Raw genomic sequence first — 12,892 nt, 5'->3', positions numbered from 1 at the left:
GTGATTCCATCAGGTTTCATAAATGAAGCAAGATCTGGTATATGGAGGATCTTGAAGAAACACCAAATTGTTCCTCAGAATTGTTTTATGGCAATACATGCTATGTCGAGTGATAAAATTAATATTTAGAAGGTGGCTCTCTTCCCTGTGGATCGGTACTGATTCAGTGCTCAAACACAGTCTGCTGTTAGGTTGTGCTATGCTACTGGAGGTTCCATCATTCATGAAAGATGTAAAACGGGTCGTGACCACTTGTGAATATGAAAGATCCATAGTACTTTTCATAATACAAAGTTGTTAATTCCATATCCTCGCTAAATTCCCGTTTTTAATTTTCTCTGCAACTTCATTTGGATACACTTCCTGATCTAAACCGTTTTGGGCTGCTGTGTGCTTTCAAACGGCTGGCACGTTTCACAGTAGAAACGGCTTCATTTCAGTGGTGGGTAAAATTATTCCTATATATCTATAAAGTACTTGGAGATCCTCTGGGATGAAAGGTGCTATATAAATGTGGATTATACGTTAGCCTATTTGCCCTGCTCTAATTTTTCCATTTCTTCAGTAGACTCTGTGGATTGGTTCTCAAAATATGGATAACACTTCAGATGTTTTTTTGCCTGACTTTTTTTTCTAGGCCAGTATAACTTTTCTGATGTATACTGTGATGCATTTCATTATTTGGTTTCCTCTCCAGTCTGTTCTGCGTAGTTGTGAGCACTCTGCAAGCTTTTATGCTTTGCTGCTTGCTTGTTCACTGTTGTACGTGGTTAGATCTCATGCTAGGCCTGTAATGTATACCCGCTTGTAGCTTTCTTACCACCTAATATGTCTGTTTGTTATTTCATTGATCTAGATTATAAAGCAGACTTTTGGTATTCAGTTGGAGGAGCCCTCTTTAATCCTTCACTAATACTGTGTGTGTATGTATGCATACTTAAACTTTATGCAGTAGTTCTCAAATTGTTTCCATTATTGAGCTCTCAATTAGGCTTATAGCTTCACAATTCTTCTTGATAGTTTTATAAATAGGGGTGTAGTGATTTCATTTAGTTAAATTTTGCTTCTGGTCATCGTTTTGTTTGCTACTTACTACCTCCTTCCCTCAGGACTGAGAACATACATGAGAACATAAGGACGGCTATATTGGGTCAGACCAAAGGTCCATCTAGCCCAGTATCCTGTCTTCCAACAGTGGCCAATGCCAGGTGCCCTAGAGGGAATGAACGGAACAGGTAATCATCAAGTGATCCATTCCCTGTTGTCTATTTCCAGTTTCTGGCAAACAGATGCTAGAGACACCATCCCTGCCCATCCTGGCTAATAGCCATTGATGGACCCATCCTCCATGAATTTATCTAGTTCTTTTTTGAACCCCGGGATAGTCTTGGCCTTCACAACATCCTCTGGCAAAGAATTCCACAGGTTGACTGTGCGTTGTGTGAAGAAATACTTCCTTTTGTTTGTTTTAAATCTGTTGCCTATTAATTTAATTTGGGGACCCCTAGTTCTTGTGTTATGAGAAGGAGTAAATAACACTGCCTTATTTACTTTCTCCGCACCAGTTATGATTTTAATAGACCTCTATCATATCCCCCCTTAGTAGTCTCTTTTCCAAGCTGAATAGTCCCAGTCTTATTAATTTCTTCTCATATGGAAGCAGCTTCCAATTCCAATATATCTTTTTTGAGATGGGGCAACCACTTCTGCGCACAGTATTCAAGATGTGGGCCTACCATGGATTTATATAAAGGCAATATGATATTTTCTGTCATCTTATCTATCCCTTTCTTAATGATTCCCAACAATCTATTCTCTTTTTGACTGCCACTGCACATTGAGTGGATGTTTTCAGAGAACTATCCACAGTGACTCCAAGATCTCTTTCTTGAGTGTTAACAGCTAATTTAGACCCCATAATTTTATCTGTATAGTTGGGATTATGTTTTCCCAATGTGCGTTACTCTGTATTTATCAACATTGAATTTCATCTGCCATTTTGTTGCCCAGTCACCCAGTTTTGAGAGATCCCTTTGTAGCTCTTCGCAGTCTGCTTGGGACTTAACTATCTTGAGTAGTTTTGTATCATTTGCAAATTTTGCCACCTCACTGTTTACCCCCTTTTCCAGATCATTTATGAATATATTGAATAGGACTGGTCCAGTACAGACCCCTGAGGGACACCACTATTTACCTTTCTCCATTCTGAAAACTTACCCTTTATTCCTACCCTTTGTTTTCCTATTTTTTAACCAGTTACCAATCCATGAGAGGACCTTCCCTCATATCCCATGACAGTTTACTTTGCTTAAGAGCCTTTAGTGAGGAACCTTGTCAAAGGCTTTCTGAAAATCTGAGTATACTATGTCCACTGGATCCCCCTTGTCTACATGCTTGTTGACCCACTCAAAGAATTCTGGTAGGTTGGTGAGGCATGATTTCCCTTTACAGAAACCATGTTGACTCTTCCCTAACAAATTATGTTCATCTATCTGACAATTTTATTCTTTACTATAGTTTCAACTAGCTTGCCCAGTACTGAAGTCAGGCATACCAGCCTATAATTGCCGGGATCACCTCTGGAGCCCTTTTAAAAATTGGCGTCACATTAGCTATCCTCCAGTCATTTGGTACAGAAGTGGTTTAAATGATAGGTTACAAACTAGTTAGTAGTTCTGCAATTTCACATTTGAGTTCCTTCAGAACTCTTGGGTGAATACCATCTGGTCCTAGTGACTCATTACTGTTTAGTTTATTGATTTGTTCCAATGATACTTAAATCTGGGACTGTTCTTCAGATTTGTCACCTAAAAAGAATAGCTCAAGTTTTGGAATCTTCCTCATGCTCAGCCATGAAGACAGATGCAAAGAATTCGTTTAGTTTCTCCGCAATGGCCGTATCGTCCTTGAGTGCTCCTTTAGCATCTCGATCATCCAGTGGCCCCACTGATGGTTTAGCAGGCTTACTATTTCTGATGTATTTAAAAATTTTTTGCTGTTACTTTTTGAGTCTTTGGCTAGCTGTTCTTCACATTCATTTTTGGCCTCCCTAATTATATTTTTACACTTCACTTGCAGAGTTTATGCTCCTTTCTATTTTCCTCACTAGGATTTAGCTTCCACTTTTTAAAGGATGCCTTTTTGCCTCTCACTGCTTTTTACTTTGTTTAACCATGGTGGCATTTTTTTTGGTTCCCTTACTATGTTTTTTAATTTGGGGTACATGTTTAAGTTGAGCCTCTGTTATGATGTCTTTAAAAAGTTTCCATGCAGCTTACAGGGATTTCATTTTTGGCGCTGTACCTTTAATTTCTGTTTTAACTCATTTTTGTTTAGTTCTCCTTTCTGAAATGAAATGCTACAGTGTTGGGCTGCTGTGGTGTTTTCCCTGCCACAGGGATGTTAAATTTAATTACATTATGGTCACTGTTACCAAGCGGTCCAGCTATATTCACCTCTTGGACCAGATCCTGTGCTGCACTTAAGGACTAAATCAAGAATTGACTCTCCTCTTGTGGATTTCAGGACTAGCTGCTCCAAGAAGCAGTCCTTTAAGGCGTCAGGAAACTTTATCTCTGCATCCCATCCTGAGGTGACATGTACCCAGTCAATATGGGGATAGTTGAAATCCCCCATTATTATTGAGTTTTTTATTTTAATAGCCTCTCTACTTTCCCTGAGCATTTCACAGTCACTATCACTGTCCTGGTCAGGTGGTCGGTAATATAGCTCTACTGCTATATTCTTATTATTAGAGCATGGAATTAGTATCCATAGAGTCTCTATGGTTCATTTACTATTTTTACTTCATTTGATTCTATGCTTTCTTTCACATATAGTCCCACTCCCCCACCAGCATGACCTGTTCTGTCCTTCTGATATATTTTGTACCCTGGTATTACTATGTCCCATTGATTATCCTCATTCCACCAAGTTTCTGTGATGCCTATTATATCAATATCCTCATTTAATACGAGGCACTCTAGTTCACCCATCTTATTATTTAGACTTCTAGCATTCATATATAAGCACTTTAAAAACTTGTCACTTTTTAGCTGTCTGCCATTACATAATGTAATTGAATGGGACTTTTTTTCATTTGACTGTTTCTCATCAGATCCTACCTTTATTTTATCATCTTCCATCCTCTCCTCCTTACTAGGACATAGAGAATCTCCATTTATAGATCCTCCCCTAAGGGATGTGTCTGTCCAAACCGCATGCTTCTCCACATCTGTTGGTTTTCCCCCAGCCTTTAGTTTAAAAACTGCTCTATGACCTTTTTAATTTTAAGTGCCAGCAATCTGGTTCCGTTTTGGTTTAGGTGGAGCCCATCCTTCCTGTATAGGTTCCCCCTTTCCCAAAAGTTTCCCCAGTTCCTAATAAATCTAAACCCCTCCTCCCTACACCATCTCATCCACTCATTGAGACCCTGCAGTTCTGCCTGTCTAACCGGCTCTGCATGTGGAACTAGAAGCATTTCAGAGAATGCCACCATGGAGGTCCTGGACTTCAATCTCTTACCTAGCAGCTTAATTTGGCCTCCAGGACCTCTCTCCTAGCCTTCCCGAAGTGATTGGTACCTACGTGTACCACGACAACCAGCTCCTCCCCAGCACTACAAAGTCTTTTCAGCTCCTGGTAACCTTAGAGGTGTAATACTAGATTTAGGGAAAGAAATGATCTGTTCAGTAAACCATCAGAGCATTAATAAAGAGAATAGGGCCGTGGAACAGGGCTGTGACGCGCGTTTTCCCAGTAGAGGGGTACATGTGCTCTAAAATCTAGAATGAATAGTCTGCATTCACTGCAGAGAGCAGGGAAGTTTATTTTGCTGCGAGGTAAAATGTTTCTATGGTCTACTCCACCCCCGGTTTTGCAAAACTTACATTACATTACATTATGCATAGGGTACTTCAGTATTTAGTTTTGAAGGTCCAAGCAACAGAATTGCAAGAAAAAGAGACACTGTTAATGTGATGCCAACTCTCAGTGCTCATTTCTTGGGCCCAGAAGCAACACTCCATTGTCTGCAGCTGCTCTATGAATGCCACCTTTTGCTATGTCCCGTAGCACTCTGTCCTTGAAGAAATCATCATGTCGTTGTTGTGTTTCTTCCTGCGGGTTTGCAAATACAAGAGGGTCATGCATCCTGTATTTGTAACATTCATGAGCACAGTGCAGAGCTATGCAGTCTTGATGATTCTGTCAGAGGTGGTGAACTCTGAAAAGTGCCATGTTGGATTGTGGGACTTTTTTTTTTAAAGGTGTGAAAATTAAGGGATGTGGTTAGCATTATGGGATGGCAAATGTTGTATGCTGGGAACTTGACCCCCTAGCTCCCAGAGATCCCTGCATGACTCATTCCACAACACCTTGTGAAAATTTCCCAAAAGGCATTGTGCTGGATGGTGGCACATGGCACAGTGGAATACCTACCAATGGTGCACCACGCTTTGTATTGACACAAGCACTCCTGGTGAGTACACACAGCACTGATGCAAGCAACTAAGTATGCACACGTAGGAGCGATATACTAACTTCAGCAGCTGTACACCAACACAGCTTTCATCAACCAAAGGTTTCAGTGTAGACATGGCTTTAGTCTACTTTGTGTGCATGCATAGTGTGTGTTCTGGATGCTAAGACTCCTGCCATTTGAATTCTTGCTCTTTTTTGTGACTTTACAGTAGTTTTCATAGTTACTGTGGGTCAGGATTTTAAAGTGAGCAGCAAAGGTTGCCTGAAAATAATGCTTACATAGTGCCTTTCATCTCGAAATCTCAAATTGCTTTACAAACATGAATTAAGGCCCCATGCTACTAATGGTTTTTGAAGCTGGGTAAACCGAGGCACAGGTTGATAGACTTTTACTCAGTGTTCTAAAATAAATCTGTGCCAGAGTTTGGACTAGAACCCAGAAGCCCTGACTTCCAATTCCCTAATGTCTGTACCGTAAAGTTGCGAAGGTTCTGAAAAAAGTTATATTTAAAATTTGAGACAACTGGTTCTTCCTTGGTTAAACAAATCTGAGTTACACCTTTCCTTGTTCCTTTGAAATGCATGACATTACCATAAACATAGGTTGGCAGTTAGCTTAATCTAAACTCTTGATATGCAACTACTTGCAAAGGAGTTTTTTTACCTCCAAACTATGACTTGCATTGAAGAAATTAAGCTAATTAATAGTTATAGATGGAGTTGGTCAAAAAACTTAAGTTTCCACAAAATTGTTTCCATTTTTGTGAGCTTCTTCCGTTCTTTGACCAGCCTTTGTCAGGAGGGATTGATATTGAAACATTTGCTCACTACTTTCATTGATCTGGTTCACAAATTTTTTTAAAAAAAAATTCATCCGTGATAGTGATGTGTCCAGTGTTCAAGCTTAGCGACAGAGTTCATTTATTTACTACAAAGAAATTGACTAATGAGCACATTTCATTCAGAGCGTGCTTTCCATGAACATCAGGTAACTTGAGTTTTAATGGTAAGAATTTACATTGGAAAGCAAGCTTCAGTTGCCAGTGCAAATATTCATCCAGAAATAATTGTGCATCCATTCAGTCAAGAAACAACCAATATTAGGTGATCTTACCTGATGAATCATAACTAATCAACATAAATCATACAGGGAGCCTACAAAAATCTACAGAGAACTATTTGTGATCTATCCACAACAATAAATAAAATTTTGTGAGATAATTTTGAATAACTGTGAAGGAACTTACTTTACTATCTGCTTGCAGCTATCACTGGTGCTGAAGGAAGCTAAATTCATTACAGATTGTTACAAATATTTGCTCAGTTCTCATTAGCAACCTCCAGGAGCTATGATGTAATTTTCTTGTTCTTCAGGTCCTCAAAGACGGGGGGTTCTTTGTATAGCTTCATCTTTTGTACCACAGGCTAATGTTTATATCTTCCAAAAAAGTTCTTTCCTATCTGTCCAAACCCCAAAAACTGCACACTCTGCACATCCATAGGGCTATTATGATCTATCATATTTACATAGGCTAGAAGATCAGATTATTGGACTGACTACTAGTCCTCTGCAGGGAAACAAGACTTCTGTTCCTCAGTGGATCTATGTGTGCATCGGAGATACCTATAAGGCACAAAGAGAAGACTTTTCAACAAGGTCAGTTAGAGTGCAGTCCACCTGAGTAGCTACAATACTGAGGGCAGACAGATATGCAACACTATCAAAAGACTTCTCCAGTTAGCTATTTGGACATCACTAAATGCTCTTTCCAAGCACTATAGGCAGGATGTGCTTCTTCAGTTCCAGTGTTTTTTAGGCAGTTGTCCTGCCTCTTGTGGGTTTGCTTTTGGCTGTTTTTCCTTGCTGTTTGGTGGTCTGTCCTAATAAAACTTGTGCAAACTTTCTCTGTGTAGATATACTACTTCTCTCTTCAAACTTAACTTTTTCCCTTCTGTCTTATAAAGTGTAGAATTGCTGTGCCAATCTGAGAGAGAGTCAATGTTCTTGTCTATATACTGACTTCAAAGAGTTTGTTTTTGCAGTCTCCACCTACTGGGCAGAAGCTTGGCCCTGTGGTTTGAAGTGATACAGGTTAATTTTTTGTTTTTAAATTTGCAATTATTCAGTTTACGGACAATACGGATTTTAAACTTCAACTGTAAATGTGTGAATTTTTTTTTCTTTCCCTGGAAAACTTTGTTGCTTCTGTTACATTTTCTTCACTCTACCTGATGATTGTAGAGGAAAAGAAAATACCAATTTTTCAGCAGTATATCTAATTCTTTATTCAACATTCACCCTCCTAGTTCTTGAAGAAACTGGGGTCCCATCAATCTGTTGCTCATTTGTTTTGTAAAATAGTGCCTTTATATCTCTAGCAGTCTTTCTTCCCCAGTCTTTTATCATTTAAAGGTGAAGGATTAATAACATACCTCAGACAAGCACCATTACATTTTGTCCTGTTGAAGTTGACTTTGATATTCCCTTTGATTCTTATTTTAAACCTAGCTAAGTTATGGTTGCTTGTTTTTCCTGGATGTTGATTTATTTTCTTCCCTCTGCAACTATAACAGACTGAATAGCCTCCCTCGGCACATTTCTCACACACACACAAATCTATTCAGAGCATAATACTGAATCCAGTGGTAAAGCAGTCATGAAGCACATCCACATACATTGTTCATTACACTTTTTCCCAATTTATATATCTCATGGTAAAGTTGAGTAATCGTCACACTGCTATTATGCTGTCCTTCCTCCTTTTCACCACTTTTAATTTTGCTTCTTTTTCCCTCTTCAATGTGTTACTCTAAAGCCTATGTCTATAACTGTGACTTGGTTACTGTTTCCAATTTGAGATTTTCCCACCTCCTGTGTTCCACTCCTCACATGTGCAATGTGTTCTACTTTGAAATCCATGGTTAATGTCTTCTTTCATGGCAGAAAAGAGGGCATCTGATGATAAAAAAAGTAGTATGAAGTCCAGTAGTCGAGAAAAACAGAGTGAAGACAGAAATACAGACTCGAAGGACAGTGATACTAAGAATGAGGTCAATGGGACCAATGAAGACATTAAATCTGAAGGTGACACTCAGTCCAATTAAAACTGATCTGATATGACCTCAGATCAGACAGAGGTAAGTGCATTATTTCAAACTTTGATTAGGGCTTTTTGTTACTGTTTAACAGTGCAGCGTAAGTATGCACAGATGAAGATGGAACTAAGCCAAGTAAGAAGACATACTAAAGCACCTTCTGAAGGAAAAGACAGTGTAGTCCTGCAAAACATTTTGAGGTACATTGTTTTGTCTCAGCTATTTTGTAGCAGACTCATGCCCCCATTAGTGTGCCTCTTTGGAACATATTTGTAATATAGTCTCCATAGAAAATTTAATTATCCTTTTTTTTTTTATTTTTAGGGATTTTGTCGTTTTTTTAAAAAAATTGAACTGTTTTTGTATTTAAGTCCATATTGTGTTGGTACATCAGCAGAAACATTTGCTTTAATACTTAATATTTCTGAGGCACATGTTGGACTACTTTGTTTTTATATAAACTGCTAGTATTTCTTTGTCAAGGATGTTTCTAGTTTTTTTGCTTTATTGCCTTGCATTCTAATGCAGTTTGTTCTGTAACTCGAGAGCCAGTAGCATTGGATTGATGGAAGTGTAGGGTTTATGAATTATTGCAGCTGACTACCATACCTCACACAGCGTTGGTGTTGTGAGCGGCCCATGAAAAGCCAAATTAAAAATCAAGGATTCAGTCAAACTAAGCAGGTACTCATGCCAGGTACTCCTTTCTCTACCCACATCCATGTTTGAATGCTGTTGCCTGTAATCTTTAAGCTTACTGTTGTGTTTTTATTTACAAGAAAGTGAAAAGGATTTTTTGTGTATTGTGTGAAAACTATAAATCTGATGTTAACAGAATGGAATTTTCTTTCAACTGTGTGTAGGGATGCAGTGCTGCCCAGAATTAGATATCTTTAAGAGTTTTAAATGCAATAAATACTACATAATAATCGCCTTGTTACATTCAATGCAATTCAAGTCTTTAAGAGGTATGTGTTTAATATTTCCTACTGTGTAGGAGAATTTGCAGTCAGCCATAGTACAGAGCAGTATAATGGCTGATCCCAGACTTGTAAAGCAAATGTAAATACAAAGGCTGATGCCTAAAAATTTTAATATTACATGGCAAGGATGTATGCTGACAATTCTCATTTATTATGAAGAAACTAAACATTAGGAAATATATAGATATTAAAAAAACTTTAAAAGTTTTTCCATTTTTGACCTAACTTAAGCGTACATAAATGGTTTTTGATGTATTCCTAAAATAAGGAGCTAACATTGGAGAAAACAGCTGATAAATTAGCTACTTGCAATATAAACTATTAGTATAGTTTCAGTGTTTACACTATGAACTCTTAAACACTTAAGGTTTGATCATTAGACCATTAAGATTGCATTATTGCTTTTGGAGCCCCTAATTTTCAATGTTGAAGTTTTAGTAGAGTAAGATGACAGCTAAGAACTGGGCCGATATTTAGAAGTGGCAAACTAACCTTGCTTTACGTTGTCTAATTGTTTGCTTTCCCAAAATTTTGCATTATAGGACTACCACATGAAGAATCTGCGAAGAATCCGGAAGACAGCTTGCAATGAAGATCTGCTTTAAATGAGGTGAAAGAAAGCTGTAGTGGCATAAAAAATATAAAGTTCAGTTAGAATTTTTTTAATAAAATTAATTCAGGACTGTTGTTACCTCCCAAAGTGCAGAGGGATGAGTTAATAAGATACATGCCACTGAGAATATAAGTCCTGTATCATTTTTTTTCTTTAAGACTTTTTAAGATAAGAAACAAACAAACATAACATGAACCCATGGCTTGCTCAGTGTTTATTTGCAAGATTTCATTCTTGGACTTTGAAACACAAGAATAAATGTTTAGTATTTGTGTGAATTAAACTAAATTGAATCCCATTTTTACAACTAGGATATATCTAGCTGCTTGATATACCAGAAATGGAAATAAAGTATCTTTGAATTTCTGTTACAAATTTGATTGTCTGTCATTAAACATTTAGTATTAATACACTTTTTTCCTAATAAATTTATTCGTATCTTCAAGCTTAGCCCATTAATTTGGCTTTTATGGATTTTGTTTAGTTTGTTCAGCTGGTGTTTGCTTTTGATTCCTCCAGTTAGTCTCATGTTTTAAAACTGAGCTGATCACCTCCATCAAACTCCTGGTCCTTTATTGAACAGATGCACATTATTATCACAAGTGGCATGATTTTTGCCACAATGTATTTTTCTTAGCAGTCAAACACAGAATCACAGAACAAAGATACTGCTGCAATTCTCTAATAAGGTTCATATCCAGTATTTTTGGAAAGTCTTTGAATTTTTCTCTTAATGCACCAATTCTTAATGCCAGCCCTTCATAATAAAAAAATGGAGATTAGAACACAAATCTAGGTTTTATTTTACCTAAACTGGGTGATAGGGAATAGGATCAGTGAGGAACTCAGGCTGGGATCTGTCTTTCCCTCATCCTGTTTTGGGTAAGTTAAATCCTAGAGTTTCTTTAAATTTTTAGAGCAGTGTCAAATAGAGATGTTGGTGCAAATGTTTGTTCTAGTGCAAGGCACCACACTGACTTCAGACTTGCATCCTACTAGCAGTTGAAAATCTCGTCATTAGAGAGCAGTTATAATTAGCAAGTGCATGTAATTTGTATATTAAAGCAATTGTAAACGTGTTCATTTCATTCCCCTCTCCTCCTCAGCTTTTTTGTGATACTTTTATTGTATTAAAGGGTAGCTCAACTGATTAAATAATAAGGGTGCTTTTTGAAAGAAATGTGTTTAAAGGAAACATTTTGCTGCATTACACTCTTCAAAATGAAGTCACAAGAAGGTAATATGGTGGCTGTGGCCATGTCAGACTTTTCCTTCATGTTAGTTGTATGTATCCTGGACTTGAACACCAATTTATGAAGGAATGATAAATGTTTTTATTAAAACCTGTGGCTTGAGAGAAGTTAATATGGTGCCTTTTCCTTTCACCAGTTTCAGCTGACTTCATACCTTTTTAAGCATGTTGCATCTCATCTTGAAAATGGAGAATCCACAAAAATGATACCTTTTTTGGTGAAATGATAAACAGTAGAATTCTGATTTGTATGTGATTTGTACACTGCATTTTGATTCTGTGGATCAAATCTTACTAAAGCAGTGTCTCTTAATATTGATATTTGCCCTTGTGCATACAGATAAGTGAGTCTTCTATAGTAAACATTGTTTTGGAAAGAATCTCACACGTTTTGAGTGCTCTATGCAGTTGCACACACAGAATTTAACAGTTTGGGGGAGTGATAATCAAAATTTAAATGGCTCTAATTATCTATCTTAGGATTAATGTCAAATGGACTTTCTCTGTCCTTAGAAATTGGAGATCTTGTTCAAGTTGAAAATGTCATTCTGATATGTGATCCCTAGGTTTTGGCCACTGTAGTTGAAACTGTAGACATGATGCTCCACTCTGTCCTGCCCATTCAAGGCACGTGACCTCTCTGTTATATAGTAGCATTTTGCACTTTACACATTTTTATAAAATGATTAAACAAGCTTTGGAGGCAAGGCAGTGGAACTTCAGCCCCTAGATGAGCTTAGGCCTTGTTTTGCCTAAGATTTAAAATTAAATTGAGCTCACTAGCTTGATCTAATATCTTCTAAAACACTAGTCAAGAAAAGGCAGCTTAACATGCTAAAGTTCATGTTAAGACATCAGTTAGACCATTATTCTGAGTAGAACAAGAAACTCAGAACTATTTTCTTATAAAAAGTGAGGAATTCTACTGCACTACACAAACTCAGTGCTCTGAAGGTTGTCACTGAAATTACATAGTTTGCTGAATGCCTGATTAATTGCAAACTATGAAACGTAGAAAAGGGGATGTAGCTTTTCTAAGTCAGTATGATCTATACTAAGGAAAAATTGATAAACCACCATTAATAGGAAAAATGCACAGTAAAACATGCTTTCTCAGTTACAACATCTCTTTCAGATTCTGATAAACTTCAAAACAGGCAGTCCAGATGCTACAGATCCAGTTCTCCAAAGAACAAGGCAGAAGCTGGGCATTTTTTTAGTTCAGTTGTATAACTTAAAAGCTCTTAAGGGTTCCTGTGAAGAACTGGTCTGTAAACTCAGCAGAGGCAAGGAGAAGATAGTTTTCCCCCCCCCCAAGACTTCAGAACTTCTGAGGTTATGTAATCTATCATTTAAATCAGATGACTGCAGGATAGCTAAAATGACATTTTTTAAAAAGGGCTCCAGAGGTGCTCCTGCCACTTTCAAGCTGCTAAACTCAATTTCAGTACAAAGCAAATAGGTTGA

General features: G+C 37.6%; 1 protein-coding gene across 5 annotated transcripts in view; it reads left to right on the top strand.

Annotated features, from left to right (window-relative positions):
• LUC7L3 (LUC7 like 3 pre-mRNA splicing factor) overlaps nucleotides 1-11,533 on the top strand; it is a 42,606-nt gene extending 31,073 nt beyond the window's left edge. The window contains exons 10-12 of one of the 5 annotated variants that reach the window (XM_077832893.1): nucleotides 8,426-8,566; nucleotides 8,672-8,777; nucleotides 10,103-11,533. In XM_077832893.1, coding sequence (XP_077689019.1) covers nucleotides 8,426-8,566; nucleotides 8,672-8,777; nucleotides 10,103-10,115 — 260 coding nt within the window. In that variant the 3' untranslated portion in view covers nucleotides 10,116-11,533. Of the gene's footprint in view, nucleotides 1-8,425 lie in introns of all 5 variants that reach the window. The other 4 variants (XR_013347844.1, XM_077832892.1, XM_077832896.1 and 1 more) reach the window with 4 other exon arrangements.
• Nucleotides 11,534-12,892: the final 1,359 nt, after the last annotated feature.

This window comes from Eretmochelys imbricata, chromosome 14 (assembly GCF_965152235.1).
Source record: "Eretmochelys imbricata isolate rEreImb1 chromosome 14, rEreImb1.hap1, whole genome shotgun sequence".
Lineage (NCBI taxonomy): Eukaryota > Metazoa > Chordata > Testudines > Cheloniidae > Eretmochelys > Eretmochelys imbricata.
Note: the sequence above shows the minus strand (reverse complement) of the source record. Positions and strands in the feature narration are given on the sequence as shown.